Consider the following 23934-nt stretch of genomic DNA (forward strand, 5'->3'; position numbering starts at 1 on the left):
AGACCAGGACAAACACTCTTTAATCTAAACAGCATCAATTCAGGAGTCTATCCTAGCCAGAGATGGGCAGATTGTGGCTGTGCCCAGAGGGATGCTACAGAGCAGATGTCTCCTGCAATGGGCCAGGGGCACTTGCAGGGGACAGGGCACAGACAGATGATCCATCCCAGGGCACTGGAGCTTCAACTTGATAATGGCTGCTCCACCTCATTAAGACATAGCTGAGCACAGATCCAAAGCGACTATCTGTCCACAGAAATGATTGAGATTACAGCAGCACCACAGTGCTTGTGAGGTTGTCATGCAGGATGCTCTCAAAGGAAGGGCAGCATCACCACTCATAGGAGGTTAAGGTGGAATGTGAAGTTTCAGGAATCTAAATCATGCATTTTAGGTGTGTGCTCTGATTTGTTTTCCACTAAACTCTCCCTCTTGCTTCAGATTCCAGAGGAACAATTAGTCTCCTGGTTTAGAGGTAGCCTTTGTGAACACCATTTGACCCCAGTCCCAGAACCCATTTGTCTAAGCCTTTGATGCTTAATTTTCAGAGAAAACATCTCTATTAAGATACCCAGTTTCAGAAAACAGAACTAAAGCTGCTAAATCACATATGCAATCCTGAAAATCTTTTCCAGTATCAACACTATTTATCCTGTTTGGACATTGCTATTCCCAGTCCCTCCCTGACTTCAAACTTCCCTATTACACGTTCCAAATACCAGTTTGGGTGCTACACACCAGCTTACACAGAGCAAGGCACACTGTGAAGACTGAATTTGATCTTCTTTCTGTGAGACACATTAAAAGGTTTCATGACTTGCCCCACCATGAGCATTTTTAAAACTGGAAGAACACATTCAGAGGCAGTTAGGAACAGCACAAGATACAGCAGTGCTGGGTACACCAATGCCTTCAGTAGCTCCACTGAAGCCAACGCAATCATTGGTGATTTAAAGCTGTAGCTTTCTTAAAGTAAATACAGAATTAAAATAAAACATGGTATGGTTTGTACAGACAACCAGTCTACTCACAAAAGATGTTGTAAATACTGTTAGATACTGCCAAAGGCAGTCACACACATCCGTATATGCATGCAAAAGAGAAGGATTTACTTCATAAAAAATTAACAACAGCTACAGTAATACCCACGGAAACCATTGTATAAGCCTTGTCAAACAGACCTCATTTCATTCTTTAAAAGGATTACAAGTCACTTGATAAAGGTGACTGAGTGGATGTAATAGATTTAGGGTTTCTAATACGGTTAACTTCGTATTAGAAGTATTGTCATTTTGATGAAGAAGGTAGTACTGCACAATACTAGTGAGGCACATCTTAAATGGATTAAGAACTGCCTGAGTAACAAATCTCAGACCGGGCTGTTGATGGGAAACCATCCCTGAGCAGGGAGGAAAGGGGAAGTTCTGCCTGTCCCAGGACTGAGTTTGGCGGCTGTCCACATTTCTATCAACAACCTACAAGCAAATAGAAAAGCAGTATTAAAATTGGTGGAAAAGAGGCTACTGTCAAGGCTGAGCTCACTCAAAGTCAGAGTGTTTTAACAGAACCAGTTAAAGACAAGCCACTGAAGGCAGAGTGTGGCCCTGCCTGCAGAAGGCTGATGTATCCTGGAGAGCAGCAAGCCTGAGGGTCGGAGTGAACCCACCATTCATCAGGAGCTTCTACTGTCAACATGTGCAAAAAGGTACTAATGAGATCTGTGGATATGTTTACAGGTGAAGGTAGAGATGTGTAGGATGGAACACGCGTATTGCAGGCAAGAAGATTCCTCTAATACTTAATATAGTTGTGATTTGGCATTTTTAAGAGTTAAATGCTTTTAAAATCAGGGAGAATGTCTTGCAGGGAGAGATCTTAGTTTAATGCTTAGTTTAGTTAATGCTTAGTTTAGTTTATCAAAAGAAGAGTGAGAGTCAACTTGAGTAATATGTAACCACCTCCAGCGGGAGAAAAGAAAGGATCCCACTGGACTCTTTAAGCAAGCTGAGAACTGCATGAGAACTGCCACCTTCTGGAAGCTGAACCCAGACAAATTCACACTGGAAATAATGCACACATTTTTAAGAGGAAGAATGACTGATTGCCTGAACAATCTGTCATGGCATGCGATGGACCCTTTTCTCTCAAGTAATTTGTGCTATAACTGGACACCATATGGAAGGAAAGCTCATGCCAAATACAAATTATCAGCCTCAATATCAGCCTAACTGGATGCATTTTGATGGCCTGCAAGCTCAAACTAGAGAATCTAATTAATCCCTCCGCTCTTAAAACTCTGAGTTGAGAGCGATGGTATCTTACCTCCCTCCTGGGACACACATGAGGCACCCTAAAACCAGGAGCCCTGCTCACTGCATAACCACTTCCAAGGAGTGCTTGCAATACATAACAGATCTGATAGCACTTTACAGTCACTTTACAGACATGGAAACAGCTCCCCAGAGGGCAAAACAGACCATAAACAAGCTTGCCTCATTTGCCCTTTGACTGGAAGGTTCCACGGTCTTGTTCTGACTTTTACAGCTGTGGCCTTCTAGTGATCTTGGTGGACTAGGGTTAATGTTAGTTGGCACATTTCTCTTCTAGTAGCCCACCCTCACAGTCTCACATTGCTTAACTTTCTGACGCTGGGGGTCAGGACAGGCTTATCACGAACACAGCTGGACTAACAGCTGTGATCTTCACATGTATATGACTACTTGACCCTCTAAGGTCTAAAACCTTCTTCTGGAGTGTTTCTTCCTGTTGAATATCATAGAATCATATAGAATCATTTCTTCCAGATATTACCATGCTGTAAGAGGGATCAAAATATTTGTTATTTCACCAGAAGAAGAACCAAAGCTCCCTCAATGTCCTGCATCCTTCAACACCAAGTCTATAATATATTCAACTGCTTTCCTCCTTTATGCAGCACTGGCTGCTCAGTCTTACACCTTCCCTCAGCTAGCTTCCCATCCCATGCCACTTGGACCCAGTACTTCTATTCACTCTTCTCAGCAGACATTCTTCTCCAGACATTTCTTACTTATGATAACCTAAAACTATTTCAGCTCTTCTATTGCCACTGAGCATGTGCATGTTCATGTGTATCCTTCTGTGTCTCCCTGCTTCTCAATACATTATAATTTAAAGAAAGACACAGGACTGGATTTTGCCATTAGAAGGTGGTAGAAATTGATCAATTCTTCTACAAATCAGAGAAAACACACAGCAAAAAATAATCTCAAACACTGGCTTTCCATCTTTTCCCACTTCATTCCTACGTTGTTCATTCAAAACCCCACTGCTTGGCATTCAGGTGAGGTACTGCCACCTCCTGCAGGAAGACTCTGGGCTGAATTATCTCAGCTTCTCATGGGCAAAGGTGAAAACTATAGCTGAGAAAGGAATTATGAGGTTGGCAGCATCACACAGTTGTTCCTTTGAACAGCTGCTGGATTCAATAGACAAATGCCATAAACCTGGAGGGGAAGATGTGGCCAAGGACAAACACATAGAGGCATCTGTTCAGAGATACCCTGAGACATCGGGGTCCCCACAACATGGAACCAAGGACCAACCAAAATAAGGGATGAGAGGAAAAAAAAAAAGAAAGCCAAGGGATAAGAGGAAATCACTGCTTCATTATTAATGCTTCCTATAATCTCAGCCAGCTTCAGAATGTCTTCTGTGAATAATTTATACAAGGCTTCTCCAATAGACTGTGAATAATTGATGTTCGTTTTCTTCAGTCATTATATCCCAACATGTTACCAGGAACCAGACTGAATCTTAATTTAAGAAAAAAGTCTGTCAAGGCTGTTTAGGCTTAAAATGTAATCACACTGAAAGCTGCTGCGACCTGGAGAAGAGACCCCTTCCTTTTCATAAAAGTAAATTATTTTCCTTTTATCCAAGAAATTACAAGATAGAGCAACGCTTTTTCCATTGCACCTCTCTGACAGGCCAGTGCCATTTTCCTCAGCTGGCCCAGCACATAGGATAGTTTTACAATCACTTTTACTTCACCATTTGGACACTGAGAGATGCGGAATGGGAATACTCGATACATTCATGAAAGTGTGGTGCAGAGGGGAGGAAGGCAGTGATCACCAAGCGGTTAGCAAGCACATTTGCTGCCAGTGTTACACCAACCATCTTTATGACTCAGCACTGGGAAACATACCTCAAGGTATGAGTGAGTAGCTCTCAAGGCCTCACTGACTCTATCAGGCTTATTTTGACTGCTAATCAATCAAAGAGGTTGGTGCAAACCATAGAGGTCAGTGTAAATGGCTTCTCATGCCATTTGAGATGTCCTCTGCATGTGCAGCACGCACACACACAGTGCTTCCCTCTCATCTCTCTACCAAGCCATAGCAAATCTCAAGGTCTTACCACCTGCTTTCCTGTTGAAAGAGAAATCAGTGACTCAGAGGAAGTTGTGTTTAACTGATTTAATTACATCATGTACACCAGTAGGGTGAAGAAATCATCAAAAGACACAAAGGCCGACCTCTCTCTTGGAAGTCTCATTACACACATCAATATGCAGTTTCTGGTAACTCTTCTCCAGGAATTAAACTCTGTGGGTTCAATGCAAACTCTTCTGCTTTTTTAACTATTTACCTAAAAGAATCTGTGCTTCAAAAAGCCAACAGTGTGACTTTTTCTGCAAAGACAGAAAAATTATTAGTGAAATTGGGGTTTCTCTCAGGGTAACAATACACATCAGGAAAACCTCCAGGTAGAAATGCCATGGCAATATATACCCTCAAGCCTCAATCCAGGCAAGAAACTTAACGCCATCAATAGGACTCACCTCCCTGAGTTAGGAACATGCATTAGCAGGATGCTCTATGAGGGCTAGGAATTAACATCTGCTTGAGTGGTTTGCTAAATCACAGCCTTTTAGTAGCAAGCCTCAAACTGTGCCACGCACACCACTGCTGGCTAAACGTCTTTGTTACATGACAGCCTTGCATTAATTCCTCAGCTTCATGGTGTTCCTCAGAGCAGTCCTCTCCCCAGTGCACTCTAGCAGGAAAACCTTTCCTTTTCCGTTCAGAAAAGACATAAAATCTTGCCTAGGGATACAAAAGAGACTCAGGTAAAACTGAGTTGCCCAGTCCTGCAAGCCATACATGCAAAAGTGACCATATGAAGATCATTACTTTGAAATCTACTTCTTGCACATCTCACTGTTCTTGTCAGAGGTGGCTCCTGAGGCAGTCATATTACGCTTTCCTCTGTCAGACATCATTAATTCCTAGGTAACACATCATGACAGGCCAAGGGCCAAATCTACAGCATATTCTTAGATTCGCTGGATTTCATGCCCACTAATGTCCTGGTTTCAGGTGGGACAGTTATTTTTCTTCCTAGTAGCTGGTGCAGTGCTGTGTTTTGGCTTTGAGAATAATGCTGATAACTTGACAACTAAGAATCCACATTTTGGTACTTAGGTTTGAGAGAACAACCTTCCACATGTGACTCTTGTATGTTGAGCAGTTTCATGGGAACCATACAAACATCCAAAAAAGGGGAGAGAATGCAAAGTGTTAATCAGAATGAAGGAGCAGATCAGTATGAACAATTCAAGGTTGCAATTGTCAAGGATGGAGGAATGAAAGAAGAGATCTTCTGAATACATTTTTGAACATTGCCTCAAAATAGTACTTTCCTACAGCACATCTGTCACCCTACGTAAGTATATCTATGTGCATATGCTAGATCTAAATGACATGGTTAAACACCAGCAGCCATTAATAGCTTGACCTCATTGTTTCTTTCAAGCTGAACACCCAAAGAAGCAACATCTAAATGTCACCTAAAATGAAAAAAAGATATTAGTGCATCAAGGTCGATGAAGACAAGATCCATTGCTTTCAAGCCATAAGAAAAAATGAGAATGGATAAATGCCTAGTCCTAGGAGCTACACTAATGTCACCATACTATCCCTCTTCAGTTGAAACAACAAAATCCCAATCATTTAAAAGCCCATTAATAAGACCAGAAAATAATCCTCAGAGAATGTCAAATAAAAAAGGAAAAAAAAAACCTTCTCTGATGAGTTGTCAGGATTCACATGTTTGCTTCAAGAGGCTGTAAGTCTTGACTTATTTAAACCCTATGAAAAATAGTTCTGACATGCATCCATGACATTGATGAAGACAATGACACTGTAGTGATGATAAAATATTTGGAGTACATAACAAACTATTTTGAGATAACATAAATAAATGTAACTGTGTAATAAATAGCACCATTCTCATGAGAGTATTTGTATGTACATTCACATCCACAAGTGCAATAATGTAAACATGAAAGAACTACTAACACCTATCCCCGTATTTTCAAGTCTTCATCTAAGTAAAACTCCAGCAGAACCAATTCTTTAGCACAAAGACTACACAGAATTTGTCTAAATACAAATCTAATTGACAATGAGCAGATGCATCTTTATGTCAGAAGGTTGTAACATCAGTGCATGGGTTTTCCCAGACATATAACATTCATTTTATATTACCCATCTGCACACATATATATGTGCATACACCATATGTCATAACATTTGCAGATATCCACTGAGTTCAAGAGGGTTAGGAGCAGACCCACTTTGTACCCACTTGGGATACTCAATCTTACCACAGACAAAGAGAACATCAAACTCAAAACCTTCAATATTCCTGTTATGAAAGCAGAATGTGAAAACTCCTGCAGATCACTTAAATTGCCTTTAAGTGTTATGAAACCTACAAGCCTTAAAAAGGTCATTTACCCTAATCATGTCTATAGTGCACTGCAGTTAGCAGGAAGATCTATATCTCCTCCTGTGATACCCTAGGAGCAGATTACAGGGGTCAGAATAAACTCAACAAACACAGCCCGGTAGCAACAAATCAGGACAAATTTTGCTCTCAGGCCCCAGCAAAGTCCATTGTAATTAAGGACAGTCTATTTTCTGAAGTCAGTGGAGCTTTTCGCACTCTTTAACACTTGGCACACGCTCACACGCCTCACCTCAAAACTGAAGCACATTTCTGGCTTCAAAGAAGTTGCTCTCGCCTTAGTGGCACCAGGTAAAGGTGGGGTTTGCTAAACAGGGCCTTTAATAACTTCACGGCACTGTACTTGATCAAGTTCTTCCATATTATCAGTACTTATTGTGTCTTCTTTCTAAAGAAATCTTGCTGGTTATAACACATTTGAATGCTGACTATAAGAATGACCCTACCAGCAATTCTTCCCACTGAATATGGCAAATTCAACTCCTTTTTAAATAGCTCTATTTTTCTCACTCTAGCTCATTATGCACATAGCACCACTAAAATGAACAGATATTTATGAGATAAGGTACAACCTATTCTCATGGCAAAAAATAACTCATATTCTGTGGAGTAAGAAATTTAATATTAAGAAAGAATTTTAGGTCAAAATGTCAATCTTTTAAACCCTTTTTTTGGTCATTAACTCTGCTGAGAAGAGCATATCAGCATACCAGGGCACAGCAAGGGCATACTCTGAACCAGGTATTTGGGTTGTATTTGGAAGAAGAGAAGTGAAAAGAGAGGAAGGGAAGGAGACATGGAAGGAAGGAAGGCTCCAAATTCAGATTTTAATTTGGGTGTAAAACAGGCAGCATATGGACAGGCTGGCAGAACAGCCTGGCTGTGGCCACCAAAACAGACTGCAGTGTAGTGTCAGTGGGAGTACAATGCCAAGTCCTGCTCCCACTGCCAGGCCCCAAGAGGTCCCCATTAGACACTGTGTATAGCCCCACACTAAGGGTTTCCAGGGATACCAGCCATAAGGGGTGCAGGTATAAGGTGCATAAGGGCTCAGACTTGAGAGAAAACTGCTCCCATTGACTGCCATAAATATTTTCCATTTAAAAAGCCAAGCAGCTGCCCTGATGGCAGTGATCCTTATCAGCTAAATTCCCTTCCTGCTATCAGACTCATGAGGAGATCAGAGTGAGATCTGTGGTAATTAAAAACGAACGAGACCAAATTACTTAAGCACATTCCTGACAAGAAGTAATGGAGCGATTCAGAGGTCTGGATTTCGCTAAGGGAGGCTGTCTGTCACACCACAGCAAAATGTTCCTTGCTTTCATATATGTATCCAAAACAGTACCTAAAAGATGCCTGGAGGGGACATCTTATACGGGAAGCAGAGGAGGGCCACACGGAATAGCTGTAGGTGTAACAAATATTTCCTTTTTCCTAGCCAAGGTCTTTGCTGCACTTTTAATGAGTCCCTTTGCACAATCCTTTGCAACCGTGATGTGGGGGCATCAAGACTATGAGTCATCTCTGAACAAACACAAGCCTGAGAGGGGTAGCCGAGCAGTCTGGTGTGGCGGTGCCATGGCCAATGGGACAAGCACTGAGGTACAACACCACACCACAGTGAATGGCAAAATGCAGGCTGACATCCTGATGTGGGGTCTGAAAATGGTGATGGATGCAGCACCACAAGGCAAGAAGACCAGAAAGAAAGAGGGGAGTGAATATGGAAAGAGTCATGTTGTCCTAGTGCATTGCAAGTGAGCTACTGTGCTGCACCTTCTGTCCCATATCTGGGGCCGCTGTATAGCAAGACCTCCTGCAGTAGCATGAGTATCTTTCATGTGAGGTTCCTTCTTTCTTCCCATCTCCCACTTGGATGGGAGAGATGTGGAGGGGAGGGTAGCAGGAGGGGAAGGTCATCACGCTGCTCTGTGCTCACAGCTGTCCTGGGTTCAGCAGTAGCAGTCATGTTTTTTCCTTTGTGTTAACTGGTGCAGTGCTGTGTTTTGACTTCCAGCCTGAGAACAGTGTTGGTGAAGCCGATGTTTTCGGTTGTTGCTAAGTGATGTTTACCCTGACCAAGGACTCTGTGAGGCTCATGCTCTGCCAGGGAGGATGGGAAGCCGGGAGGAAGCAGAGACGGGGCGCCTGACCCGGGCTAGCCAGGGAGGTATTCCATACCACAGCACGTCATGGCCGGGGTGGGGGGTGACTGGGAGTTACCCGGAAGGACACGGGCTTCCGGGTGGAACTCGTTTTCTTGGCCGGTGGTATCATATTCTCTTCCCTTGTTATTTTCCCTTATCATTGTTGTAGTTGGTGGTAGCGGTGGTGATTTGTGTTGTACATTGGTTGCTGGACTGTTCTTGTCTCAACCCATGGGAGTTGCACTTTTTCGATCCTCCTCCCCGTTCCTCCGGGAGTGGGGGAGAATGGACCTCGATTGTTGTCAGCTCGGCACCACTCACTGGGAGTGAGTGAACAAGTTACCTGACTGGGTTTAAACCACGACATTTAAACATGATTGCTACTGCTGAATGCAGGACAACAGCAAGATAAAGGCAAAAACCCTCTTATTCTAATAACCAGGACATAAACCAGTCACGACAGGACAGCCCTTTTTATTCTGAATCCCATGACTTTTTCTTAGAGGACCTTGTCTTCTCCACTGGCAAACACTGCAGGTTAAGTTTTTGAAGACTCAAAAAAAGGGCTGAATCCTGTTTCAGAGACTACAGCCATTTCGGGAATGCTGGCAGTTACTCTCAGCAGGTCACAGTGAGCTGTGCTTTCCCATGTGCACTTCAAAATGCAGCAGAGCACCGAGGTACCCAACCTAATTTAAATGGGTTTGTTCGAATGAAGAGCAGTAAAACCACATCCTGAAAATGAGCACATCTCGAGACACCAACCAAGCTCCAGAGCCACACTTAGATTGCTCCACATTCGTGAGGCACCTGAGCTAATATGTTTTTAGCAATCTCAAGTGTCTCTCCACTCCACTGGAGGCCACAGTCTAGACGTATTTAGAGAGATGACTGGAGACATTTAGCATATTGTTATACCATCTTCTGGATTCCTAGTTCAGGCGCAGTTTAAGGAGAACGACTGCTGAGCATTTGGAAGTGGGAGAGGTTGGCACAGTATTCTCAGGATCCAAAATTAATGACAGCCTGGAAGTCACTTCTGTTTTCAGGAAGCAGAAGAGATCAATAGCAGATACTCTCAGGTGGCAGGCTCTTCTGAATAGATGGAAACAACTGCAAACGGTACATCATAAAGTCAGTGGCAGTGGCTGATGAGTTCCTACAAACAAACACTTTCTCACTCAGATTCTTCCAAACCAGTTGTGTCCTAACTGACACCAAGGACCACTGAAGGAGACAAAAAAGGCCTAAGGGGTCATGTTGTTATACAACTGGAACCCTTTTTTAAGAGCAGAGACATACTTGGCTTCAATACATCTCAGGACTAGTAGATACCAACCAAAATTTCTGGAAATAGCAGATCTCCAAAGCTGGAAATTGTTTTACTGAGAGTAATTGTACTGTGAACCCTGGTTCCACAGGCTGAAGAGCTGAACGAGATACCTAGGGGAGTCCAGGTATCAATGATGAACCCCAGTGTCAGTGTGCTCTGGTATAGGGTACAATCTACAAGATGCAGGAGAATCTGACCAGATCTGTAGAATGCCCAAAAGGACACATCTCAAAGGATATGGCATAGATATGGTATTTCTTGGCCTTGGGATAAAATAACATTAGACCTATGAGAAAAAGAAGATATCTCCAGGAGCAATTAATTACTTAGATGTGTATGCAACCCCTGGCCAAGTCTATGGCACATATCTCCCTGTGTACACAATCCACTGAGAATGTGAGTTGCAGCAGCCTCAGATACAAAACCTCTCATTTTTCTCAGGCTAGAGCAATCTGTGCTTTTAGTATAAGACATCCTTGGTCCAGGAGCCATGCTGTCAGATGAGATAGAAGCCACTAGCTCAGAGAATATGACAAGCCAGTGAAGAGGTGTCTATCCATCAGCATTTTCAATACAACTCATCAGCAACAGATCCCCATGTGCTACCTCTAAAGAGCTGGACGACACACAGTTTACAAAAGCTGCCTCTCCCAGTAAATTCCACTTATTGAAGAACGGACTGCCAAATGGGAAGGGTGTTCTCTACACATTCCTCCAGTGACTGACTGCTGTTCACAGATTCACGTTTTCAGCCTGAGAGATTGGCTGTTAGATCAAAAGGTGAAAGACTGAGAGATGAGAAACCCAAAATTACTTTTGTCATCAGAATATAGCCAGACGTCTCCTTAAGACGGATAATCTACCGCAAACACGCACAAAAAGACAAAACTACATTAACACCGCTGCACTCCCTAAAGCCCAAAGAGATGAGATCTGAAGTGTTCAGTAAAAATAAGTCAAATATCTAATTGCTTCTCAAACCAGTTGAATTGCCACAGGTCTTAACAGCAATACTACAAGGGGGAGAGAAATCTAGTGAAATGAGTTTTCCAGTGTAGTCAACAGAATCCTGTACTTTGGTGTACAACACTACAGCCAATCTACTGGGCAAAGTTTTCCCCTTGTCTAGCAGAGGGCCAGATATGGAAAACCCAGAGATTTCATCTACTCTTATAAAACAGTTGAATTTTCACTTGAACTGATTTAGGAGCAGAAAGACACATAAATAAGGAAATGAAGAAGGAAGTGCACCATTTGTTGAAATCTGCAGCAGCAGCAAGTCAAGAAGAACGTAATGGTGCTGGACCTTCAACCATTTATCAGAAGATTTGAGAAGAAATAGTATACCAAAAAACAATGAGTTATGCCTATGTACTCCAGAGCACACCAAAAGCAGTTGTGCAGCAGGAGGGATAACACTATCTGCTCCTTTATTGCGTAGACAGCAAAAAGTAACAGGTTTGAAGATTTGAGATTCAACAGCAGGAAAAGCTGTAATGGGGGAAAATGAAAGGAACAAAATAGATGAGCAAATATCTGGAGAGCTTGTGGGCTCTTCACCACAGAAGGTCCCTGAAAAAAGTCCAACCACATATCAGCCATGAATGACAATGTAATTGCTACTATAGCTATTTGGGCTAGGAGATAAATTATGGGATCACCTGAGGTGCTCCCCAGCTCTATATTGCTGTAATTGAAAAAATATATCCTAAGGATATACAGGGATTCCACATTTAAAACCTCAGAAACTAAACCTAAACACCAGGAATGACATGGCAACTTCTCAAATGATGCTTGCAGGCAGTTAGAAATCCTTCAATGGTCAGCACTACTGCGGAAATCATTTATGATGTGCCTCACACTGGGACATATGTCATAAAGAAAGCAACAATAAACCTTTACGGGAGGAGAGTCAGAAGTGTCTCTCCTATAGCAGAAGTGTCTCTCCTATAGCAGAACTGGAAGGATGTTGCTATGGTTCATCCTGTTTGTCAGACAGAATAATTTATACCCCCTGGTACGAATTACTGAGAAAGCAAAGCACTGCTAGGATCTTTTGTGGAGAGAATTGCTGGAGCAAGGAGCTGTGGTGGGAAAGAGCCTGGGCAGCTACAAAACTGTGAGGGAACAGTTCAAATGTGTTTGCAGAGAAGCAGTTTGTGTATGTCCCCAGATGCAAAGAAGTGTTTTAACATTAAAAAGAACCCCACACTCCAAGTTGTTAAGAAAAAAACACATAAATAAATAAAATGCAAAAGCTTCACCATGGAAATGACTTAGGCAAATAAGACATTTACACATTACTTATGCATTCAGCTTAATACTTAGCTAAATAATGCAGGTAATGAGCATGTGGGCACTATGCACATATAATTTGACTTCCTGGTCGCCAATTTGGCCAATACAGCTACAAATGGAGACCTGCAGCACTGAAGAGTATGGAAGCCCAAGACAAGCAACCACATCTCTTCAAGTGTGTTGTAATAGACATGCCCTGTATGTGATTTAGCATACAATGGTACCTGTAGTGGACATTAAGCTATAGAACTACACCGCATAGACAATCCCTGCTCCACAGCTCCAATAAGGATAGGAGGGGAAGGACAGACCTGGGGACACTCAGGCCACGAGCGACAGAGGTAAGAAGCTATACAAGGGTAAATAGCACAGGCAGGTAGTAATGGTGTGTAAAATGAAAAGTGCCAACATACTGCATTCCTTCCCTTTCACCGGGTCAGGTAGTCCAGAGCACTCCACCGATGGATTCGGGACAGCTACCCTCCATCTGGAGCCACTGCTGTCGCATTCCGTGTACTCAAAGTGGTAATCTGTCTGCAAGCAATTACAAAGAGCTTCAGTTTCATCATAACATTTGCATATTAAGCTCATTAATCAAGACTGGGATTAGCCAACTCAGTTATAATTAAACCAGAGAGGAAGTAGCTGGCGTGGAACATACTGTGCAACACTCTCACTGCTTTGATGATCATCATGTATCATCAAAGAGCAATCACAAAGCACATTGGCTGCTGTGCAGCACAAATGCTAAGGCAGAGGGTGGGATTTACAAAAGCACTGAGAAAAGGGATAGATTCCACTAGATTTTTTTTCCTAGTATCTTACAGCAGGACTGATTCCAAATTTCTGGCTGTCATGGAATCTGATCTATAGCAACCAACCAACCTTCCTCTTTGATCAACAGAGCAAGCCATACACAGAGCACAAGTCATGCCATGTTATGTTGGGTGTCTAAGGTGGAAGGGATGAACCACCTTCTGCAAGTGCCTTTCCCTCTTCATTGCTTTCAGAGGAAGCCCGGACAAATTAGGGGAGATGAACCCAGTGTTGGAATACCTCTGAAAATGCTGTCCAGGGTCAGCTCTGAGGAGCACCTCAAGGCAGAGTGATGGTGTCAGGGGAGATAAGCCACATGGTCTCTGTGACTGAGATAACCCCTGAGTAGTCTAAGTGAAAAGCAGGAAGCAACTTCCTATCATTTGGTAGAAAAGAGTTCTAAGATTTCTCTTATCCATAACATTGATTCAGATGCCACATACAACCTAGACCCACATCTAATTACATTTTTAGGTTTGTCTTTACAGCTTTGTTTCCAGCTATTAAAATAAACCTCAGTAACATCTCATCCTGGAACCAGCGTGGTATCAAGAGAGAGTTTGAGTGAATTTGGCATAATCGGTGCATAACTTTCTTCAGAGGGAACAGGCACATACTGGCAAGGTCCAGGAGATATCCCCACCTAGCCAAGACAGCTTCCAGTTCCCTTTGCAGTCAGTAAAAGGGAAAACACTGACAACATGCCTATTTTAGACACCTGCTGCAGAGGGCACAAGGAGATAAGACATGTCCTAGAGATGCTTCTTTCCCTCCACTGGCTGCAGAGGAACACCAGATCCCTGGTTTGGATGGTATTTCTCCATTTACTCAGGGGAACACCATCTACAAGTCTGCACGGCCCTGTGTGGCTCATTAAAACAACACACAAAATCATGGGACTGAGGAAAATGGGATCAGAGCTTTAGCCACAGGCTCAAGATTTATGCAACTTTAGGGCAGACTGGTGTGATGGATCCATGAAGTCTGGCTGGTTCCTTTCCATTTAGCTGGCCATGAACCAAGGAGGGGGAAGACAGTGTTCATGCCTGCAGCCCAAGGCACAAGCAAAAGTGCTCCTTAGCTGGCAGAACCTCCCTCTCACTCGGAAGAAACCCACCTGAGGCATCATAAACCTGCCTTTCTAAAGACCTGTGCCACCATGACTGCAACATCAGCCCCTAAGCTATGCTACCCTAGGAGAAGGTACTTCGCACACAAGGATTATTTTAGAGACAATCTTTTCCTGCTCCTTCTATAACCCCTTGCAGTGCCACCCCCCCACATGACAGAGCAGAAGGGGAATCAAGTGGATAAGGGCTGGTCTGTGGTGGCTATGTCATACAGTAGTTAATCCTTGCAAATATGCAGCTGACTCACAAGAAGGCTTGCAATTCTCCTCATTTACTTATGGAAAAACAAGCACTACTGAGTTTAATACTTCTCCTACTGATACCATAGCTCTCCAGAGATACTCAAGTGTTAATAAAGTTCTACCTAAACATCATTAAAGCCTATGCTATTTTGCATTCAAGTGCAAATAATATTCTGATTTCTCTGGAATTAGTATTTTCATGGTTTAATAAATGTCTTTGCGGGTCAACCTATGGATTAGAAACCTAACTAACAGCACAAGGGAAATGAAAACTATTTGACCCAAAATTAAATCAAGGCATAAAAGGATACAACCAAACCCCGAGCCACACATGAAATACAATACACCACACTCCTCTCAACTCCACAAAAATACTAAACTAAACCATGCATTTGTCCCCTTTCATCTCATTATAGAATCACAACAGGAAAAAACGGTCCTTAATCATCTTGGTATGAAATCTGCCTATAAGACAACCTGAAAATTAATGTGCAAATTCATTTTGGCCCTTGGTTAAACACAAACAGCTCCAAAAAATCTCTGCCAGCTACCAATGCTACCACCTTAGAATCACAGAATCATTATAGTCATGCCTTGGCTGTCCTCCCCTGTCCTATCCTGCCCTATCCTATCCTATCCTATCCTATCCTGTCCTATTCTATCCTATCCTGCCCTATCCTGTCCTACCCTGTCCTATCCTGCCCTCTCCTATCCTATCCTATCCTATCCTATCCTATCCTATCCTATCCTATCCTATCCTATCCTATCCTATCCTATCCTGCCCTCTCCTATCCTGCCCTGCCCTATCCTATCCTATCCTATCCTATCCTATCCTATCCTATCCTATCCTATCCAGTCCTGCCCTCTCCTATCCTGTCTTGTTCTATCCTGCCCTACCCTATCCTATCCTGTCCTGCCCTACCTTATCCTATCTGACCTGTCCTGCCCTGTCTTATCCTGTCCTACCCTGCCCTATCCTATCCTATCCTATCCTATCCTATCCTATCCTATCCTATCCTATCCTATCCTATCCTATTCAATCCTGCCCTATCCTATCCTATCCTGCCCTGTTCTACCCTATCCTGCCCTACCCTATCCTATCTGACTTGTCCTGCCCTGTCTTATCCTGCCCTGTCCTATCCTGTCCTATCCTACCCTGTCCTGTCCTACCCTGTCCTATCCTACCCTGTCCTACCCTGCCCTATCCTATCCTATCCTATCCTATCCTATCCTATCCTATCCTATCCTATCCTATCCTATCCTATCCTGCCATCTCCTATCCTGCCCTATCCTATCCTGCCCTATCCTACTCTGACCTGTCCTGTCCTGTCTTACCCTGTCCTATCCTATCCTGCCCTGTCCTATCCTGCCTGCCCTGTCCTGTCCTGTCCTGCCCTATCTATCCTACCCTCTCCTATCCTACCCTGTTCTATCCTACCCTCTCCTACTCTGACCTGTCCTGTCCTGTCTTACCCTGTCCTATCCTATCCTGCCCTGTCCTATCCTGCCTGCCCTGCCCTGTCCTGTCCTGCCCTATCTATCCTACCCTCTCCTATCCTACCCTGTTCTATCCTATCCTACCCTCTCCTATCCTGCCCTATCCTATCCCATCCTATCGTATCCTATCCTGACCTGTCCTGTCCTTCTTTTCCCCTGCAGTATAGTTTTACCTAGAAACAGCCACTGAGGGCCCAGCTGTATCCCTCTTTTACAACCAGAATATATCTGTGCTTTATCACAGACATGACAGCAGCTCACAGCTTCAGCTGCACCATCAGCAACCTTTAAATTAACCAGCCTGGCTACTTACAGTGGGTGAATGTAACTGCAACAGAGCTCTGGCAGCACCACTTTCAGAGCACACATGATGTATGCAGGCACTGGAAATTGCCAGTTAATGCTGGCTTAGGGGGCGCAGTGCTTCCATCCGTGTCAGCAATCTGAACTTCCAGATAAAGCAGGCTGACAGAAGATCCTCCTCAGCATCATGGGACACTTACAACACCTCAGCCTCTTGCTGCAAATTGCCGTTGCATTATGCTGGGATTCTTTCTCCTCCCTGATGGAGAAAGTTCTTCACCCACCAGTTCTCTGTAATTCATTTCATGGCAAATCCATTGCCAGATGTTTTCCTTTGCCATCTATTGCGCTGTGTTTGCTTTCAAGGTATTTTCCCCACCGCCATCCAGATATATAGTATCTTTAAATTTGGCCATGGGCCTGTTTTAATTTTAACTGTAATTCTGACTCTGTTTTATTACTTTTCTGGGCTTGGCCTTAATGTTCTAAACATGTCCCTCCCCCAGTTCAGCTGTTATTTCCTGTAACATTTACTATTTTATTGCTCATAATTCTTAGGCTTTGGCAAAACTGGTTTGAATTTCAGTCCCAAAGAGTCAGTTTCCATAGGAAAGTGTCTCTATGGAAAGAAAATCAACAACACCCCCTATAGAGTTAAGCTTAAAATTGATCCATTTTCTAAAGGGAAATTGATATTTTTCCAAGAAAAAAAAACGACAGAATCAACATGTAGTCTCTTCAGCTCAAATTCCAAACCTAAATCTCAAATGAAAGGTTAATAGTAACCTGAAAAATGCTGACAAAAAACAGGCAAGTGTGTTTGGTTTACCTTGGGCTGAAGTTTGCTTTCTTGTTCTTGGAGAATTAGTGAAATCACATCTGCGCTACCAGGCAAAGCTGTTATAAGAAACTCTCTGATGTATGTACGCTCTCTGAAGGACACAGCGTACAAAAGCATGCACATGATGTCAGAGATGATGCACTGGTCACAGCTCTGCCAGGGGGAGAAACAAATGACAGAATTTGCCCAGCATCCTAAAAAGCATCCATATGGGATCAATGCTGTGGGCCTGGCACCACCACACGCATCCTGTGCAGAGCCCCAGCAGACCTCCACTGGTTCCTAGCCCTCCATGAGCTGGCTGAGCAACAGTTCAGCGAGGTATATCCCACCCAGAGTGTCCTTCAATTCCACTGTCCCACTTCTCATGCAATCCTTGGCCTGATTTTAAGTGGCATGGAGTGCTCTTCCTTGACCAGGTCCCCAGACCCAGTGCATGCAGTGCTAGACGTCTCCAGATCTCTACATCTGAGCTGCTCATCTCATGGTCCTTCACAACTGTTGACAGACACAGGCATTTTCATGGCACAGCTCCTCTCATCTTAAAGCAAATGCTTATTTCAGGGCATTTTGGAAACTGTAGCATATCAGTTTCCTCTCCAACGGCTGGAAATCTTTCTCCCAGATGAATCCCTGCAGAGCTGAGCTTTCTCCATGACAGAGAGCAACACCCACTTCAATACCTTTCCTATTTTTCTGCATCAGTCTTTTCACTCCTTCCTTTCACCTGGATGGGAGATGGAAGAGCGCACAACCACTTACAACTAGTTCCCAATGCTCTGAACGTTTCTTCTGGGCAGAAATCAGTGGGAGAAGCCCAGGAGCACTAGACATTTACCATATCTGCTATGAAATGTAATAGCAAGAGTCTCTTGCAATTTAATGGCTTGTTCTGCCCTTGCTGTTTCCCAACCACAGACATCAGTGAGCCAAAAAGAAAGGCAAAAAAGCTACTCCCTAACCTGGCACAATACTACTAAACAACAACTGCCAAGACACCTGGCACTTATTCTTTCCCTGTACCTGCACTGCTTGTTCTACTGATCCATTTGCTTAACACGATTAACTGCACACAATGCTATTAAAAGATATTGCTTGCCGAAAAGGGCATCCATAATCTTTACAGACCCATGTGCTATCCATATTTACATGTGCAACAGGGATTAGCTCTGTATTTATTTAATAAATAAATAAAGACTCACACTCATATACAAGTAAAAGCCTTTTTAAGGAAAGAATGAAAATAGGAGATAAGAAGGGGGTCCAACCTCACTGAGCACTCTTGTGATCCCCCCCCAGACTAAACACACTGAAAAGGAGACATCATTTTCACTTCCCTGGTACCCCAAGACACAATATCCCACAAGATGGCAAACGCAGAAACACAGCAGACTTTCTGTGTGGATGTGTTTCCCTGTGTCTGGCCTCTGCAGCACTGGCACACTTCCTACACTTTCAACATGCTGAGATTACTATAGTGCTTTCAAGGGCTGCCTATCAGTCACTTCTCCTAATTCAGGCTCCGCAAGTTCCCGTTTCAGACTAGTTTCTATCCCATCGTCCTTTTTTACTGCACTCATTCTTTCTAATTATATCCTCTGACATGAGTCCTACTTCCATGTGCTCCTCTCATCCCCAGCCCATGAGGGAGCAGCCAACATGGCCACCAGCAGGGCTCTGTCACATCACTCATTCAGACTTAATGCCCAGTTCTACATGTCTCTTGATCATGAACACATTCTCTTTAATCTTTGAAATTACTCATATTGGTGCTTTTCAGCTACAAACCTGAGGTAGGCTTTTAATTACTTCCATCCGCATTCCTAAACCCCCAAATTCCTAAAGACATTTATGTGTATTCTGTCACATTTCTCTTTCTGGACTCCTAATTCATTTGTGGCTTTTTTGGCAGTGAGAAACCCAGCCCTAACTGCATTACACAGAACCCCACCAGGCAGCTGCATATATTCAGATTTTCTGAAAATCAGGTTATTTGCATCTTCAGCCTAATTCAAGCACCAGGTTTCATCCACCAGAAGATGAGGTTGAAACACTGCCAAAGCCATCTGCAAATTAAAGATGAACTGAAGTGGTTTACTGAATGAAGGCCAAAATTAAGCAAAAATATAGCATCAATATTTGTGAGGAATCAGAATAAACAACATTTTAGGTAGGTTTTTATATAACATGTTTAAACATTATTCCCAGAATTCTAATCCAAATGTTTTAAAATTAATGTCTATTCCCAGGCCAGTGAGGGGAGTGACCTGCATTAGACAGATCTCTGCAGAATGATGGGGTATGTTCAGAGAGCTGTGAGCAGCTCCATCAGCAGGAGGAGGATAGAGACAACACTTATCAATGTTCAGAAATAAGCAGCTGATAGAAAAGTGGATGAACACTGTGTACCAGTGGAAATGAAAAGGTACTGAGCTCTCACACAGACAGGTCAAAGGACTTCCTTTTCCCTTGGTCAACACCCTGCAGCATGGGATGAAGGTCAGCAGAGACAGGAAGTTCTTCCAGCACATTTCAGATGTCAAGTAGGGCACATGAACTCTATTTATTTCTACCCCCAGAGCTGGAGGAGCTAGCTGGTCTTGCTTGCACATGTATGTTTCCACGCAGGCATCTGAGGTTAGGTGGGACAAGTATTTTCCTTTGTATTTCTTCACCCAGCTGTGACATGCTGGCCTGCCCTTTCGATTTCAAATGCATTGGTGCAGCCTCCTAGTCCAACTGAGCCTCCCAGAGATGCCTGTGGTATAAATAATATGCTATCACTATGGCAGAGTTTTAAAGTGAGAGATAGCAGAGCCAGATGGACACTTCAGAAGCCATTTAGTCCATCTTACTGCCCCCAAACTGAAACCATTTTCGACAGAAGTTTGCCTAACTTCTTAGACCCCCCCCCCCAATGACAGATAATACACAGCTCCACAGGGTAAGGCTCCTAGTTACCAGCCAGATAAAATGATGCTAATGTGCACAGACCATTCATCAAGCAGCTAATGAAGCAGTTATCATCATCCAGGAAGCTGAGCATGAGAGCTAGGAGAAATACATGTGAGGGAAGGGTTTATTTGTTGAAAAGCACAGCCTAAAAGATACCATTTCAACATATAGACAGATTCAGAGCACAGCTGGCACCCAAGGTTGGCTGTGTCCTTCCAAGAAACTATTTATTATAATGTACATTTATAAAATCATAGAATGGTTAGGGTTGGAAAGGACCTTAAGACCATCTAGTTCCAACCCCCAATATATATTTACTTTACGGTTTGTTAAGGACAGTGCATTCCCATGTAACACAACATCACCTGCATGAAACTTCAGGGCTGGGCTCTCAGCAGTGACTTCTCTTGGCCTTCAGCCCCCCTCACTCTGGCTGAAATCTGTGGAGATTTCACCAGCCTCATTGGGCACCGGGTGGGATCAGACACAATCATTTTTTAGCAGAGCTTTCACACAGTGACATTTCTTCAGCCTTTGCCAAATCCCTTTCAGCAACAGCCCGGTAAGGACCAGGAGAGCTTTTATTATCATTATCTTATTATCCTTTCAGTGACCACTTTCAGTCTGAAAAGGTCAGGTCAGCCAGCAGCCCTCCCACTGTGAGGAATTCTCTTTTCTTTCAAATACAACTTCACAAACAAGCTATGTGCAGCCATCTTTGAAAGAGTCTGGGATTATTTACGTTTGCAACCTACAGAGACAAGCAGTGATTCGTTCAGCCAGGGCCTCATCTGTTGCACAGCTAAGTCAATAAAAGCTATACATTGACTTCAAAGGACCAGATGAGCCACAGTCAACCAGATCACGTTCTCATAGAATCATAGAATGGTTAGGGTTGGATCACCGTAAGTATTAAATAACAGGCAATGGGCATGGCCATCCTTGCAAGTAAAACAAAAGCAAAGACCTTTCTATCTTTTAAGATCATCCCATCAAATTTCATGTTTGGAGATACCAAATACAGAATTCTACTGGATGGTGCAAAATGGCCCTAAAAAGATTATTTTCAGCCAGACAAACTGTTGTGTGGAGGAAGTGATAGCTTAAGTGACGGCTTAGTAAATTAATGAGGGATACTGGGCAGTTTGCATGCCCCAACCCACGTTTTTCCTCTTCCCTCATGTCAGCACTACAGATTAGAAGAATTTGATCCATCATAAAGTCTTTTTTTCACTGGTTTGAAGCCTGTTTCTCACATGCTGTGCTCACAGAGGAGAAAGTAGCAATGGGTGACCAAGGTGCGAAGATGTAGAGGGGAAGAAAAGCGGGGAAAAGGACTGATCCAATGGCCATAGAGACTTAGATTGGGTTAAACTGATGATGAAAATACACCTTGATCCTGATGTCTCCTCTCCCAGCTTTCACAGCTGCATTATTCAAGGGTTTGGGCCTCTCTTAGGCACCACAGAAGAGTTTAATGAATATGGAAATGAGAACAGTCTCTAGGGATACACATCTCCACAGCCAGCCAACAGAATTTCCAAATGCATATTCTGGTTCATAGCAACAAAGCCTTTACAAATCTACATCAAAGAGAGACTTTTTAATGCCAATCAGGCCATAAAGAAATAGAGAGTTAAAGAATAAACTTGGTGTTTTAACTGCATCTGTGGTGAAGCGCTGACTCTTGGTTTAATACTTACCCGGCTTTACATAAAGCAATTCTCAGGGAAGCCATCAGCAAGAAATCCAGACATGATGATACATGTTTGCATAGTATCTTCAGCCCTAAAATACTGTTTTCTTAAAGGAGAAAGTAGAATTAAACCCTCCCAGCCTGCTCCACTGTCCCCATAGCGTGATTTGAGTAATTTGGAGATGTGGGAGTGAGTGCTGAGACACTTCTCAGATAAATTAAATAGAAGTAATAAATGGCACCTTTTTAAAATGGCAGGAGATCACAAATCCTTTAGCAAGCAGGACAATTAGGGCTCTTTCATAAAGCATAGGAAGATTAATATGGACCAGAGACACATGTCCTCCTCCTTGGTCAACTGCTGGCTTGCTGTGGAATCTTGAAGAAGTCTTCACTCACCCGCCCTACAAGTATAATCTCCTTTTGCACACTCAAGATGAGACACTTCTCTACATATTATTTTGGGAGCCAGCCCTTTTTTAAGTGTCTTACCTAACATCAAATTAGGAGGCAAGTCAGGAGTGGAACCCAGAAATTAGTCCTTAAAGAGATAATCCTTTTTACCCTACAAGCAAAGGGCAAAACCATGAAACATATCTAAATGAACTAATGTAATTCCACAGCATTTTTCCCATTGTCTGAATTTGTTCCAAGAAGAATGAAAGGCTTGGAGCACTTGTTTTCGTTACATTTAAGACTCTGTAATAGGCCATTTACTGCAGCCTCGAAGAGGATGCTTCTGTCAGGATAGCGCAGGTTAATAACCCATTGCTGTCTCTCTGACACATCATTCCACATGTGAAAGCTGCCAAACATCTACCACAAAGAGGGCATAAGCTGTCTAATAGTGTGGCACAGAAACCAGCTGCAGTTTCCCACTCTATTTCTCTATCAACACATCCCTGTGATCATCTGATACAAGATGACTCCTCTCTAGGCTGAAGGGATGCCCCCTGCAATCATTTGCTTTTGGGCTCCACTGCCCAGGACTATAAAGAACAATACTGGTTAATACCTTTGGAGTATGTTTGGTTTAGAATAGGATGCCAGTCACATACGAATGGTTCAAGGATCAGGAAAAACACTTCAACACAGCTCTCAGGTGGGACCCGCTGATTTAGGACTGCATCAGGGAGTTCCATGTTCTCATCAAGAGAACTTATAATACCCAGCCCTGTATCTCCTCCAGTGTCACCAAACTTTTCAGCTAAAAGTTAACTGTCTCACGGGTGACAGAACTTTCTCAGGTCACCAATAAATTTAAATGATGGTATGAAACTGTCTGGCGCGCTTCCAGCATCAAGGATAGAAGAGAAATGAGAGCGACACATCCAATACGCAGAGCTTCCGCTGGGAGGAAAATCTGCTAGACAAGATCAATTAATTCATTGTAATAAGGAGCAGTGTAACCTGCTATCGATCATTTCTGTCCTGCACTTTGTGTCACGTGGATTTCTAATATATGCACTTGTCAGGGGACTGGAAGGAATATTACTCAGCGAGTCTTTCAATTGGCTTTTTAAACTACAAATCATTATTATTTTGTTAACAAACTGGGGATGTGTTCACAATCTGATGACATTTCATATATGAGTGTTGTCTAGGTAGGGCCTCCAAGGTGCACCAAATGCAAACAAAAGAAGCAGCCACCTCTAACTATTGTGTGTGCACATCCACACCTGCGGGTGCATTTCCATACGCACACACAAGACGCTCACACAAGGGTGATTCTGTCATTATTCAAACCACAGGCTCCATCTCTCCTTGGCTGAAAGGTACAGCTCCTGCCTGCAGCAGAGCTACACTGATTTATACCTGCAGAGAGCCAAACTTCTTGTTTGTCTGTTAACAGCACTACAAAAGGTTGTTAAAGGTAAC

At 43.1% G+C, this 23934-nt stretch overlaps 1 protein-coding gene across 1 annotated transcript in view; it reads right to left on the minus strand.

Moving 5' to 3' along the window:
- The window catches only part of ELAPOR2 (endosome-lysosome associated apoptosis and autophagy regulator family member 2), a 103509-nt gene that overhangs the window by 39664 nt on the left and 39911 nt on the right, over nucleotides 1–23934 (minus strand). The window contains exon 2 of the mRNA XM_057422458.1: nucleotides 12990–13110. Coding sequence (XP_057278441.1) covers nucleotides 12990–13110 — 121 coding nt within the window. The remainder of the gene's footprint in view (nucleotides 1–12989; nucleotides 13111–23934) is intronic.

The sequence above is a fragment of the Pezoporus wallicus genome, unplaced genomic scaffold (assembly GCF_028554395.1).
Source record: "Pezoporus wallicus isolate ANWC-B61680 ecotype Strahan unplaced genomic scaffold, APGP_CSIRO_Pwel_v1 contig_3058, whole genome shotgun sequence".
Lineage (NCBI taxonomy): Eukaryota > Metazoa > Chordata > Aves > Psittaciformes > Psittacidae > Pezoporus > Pezoporus wallicus.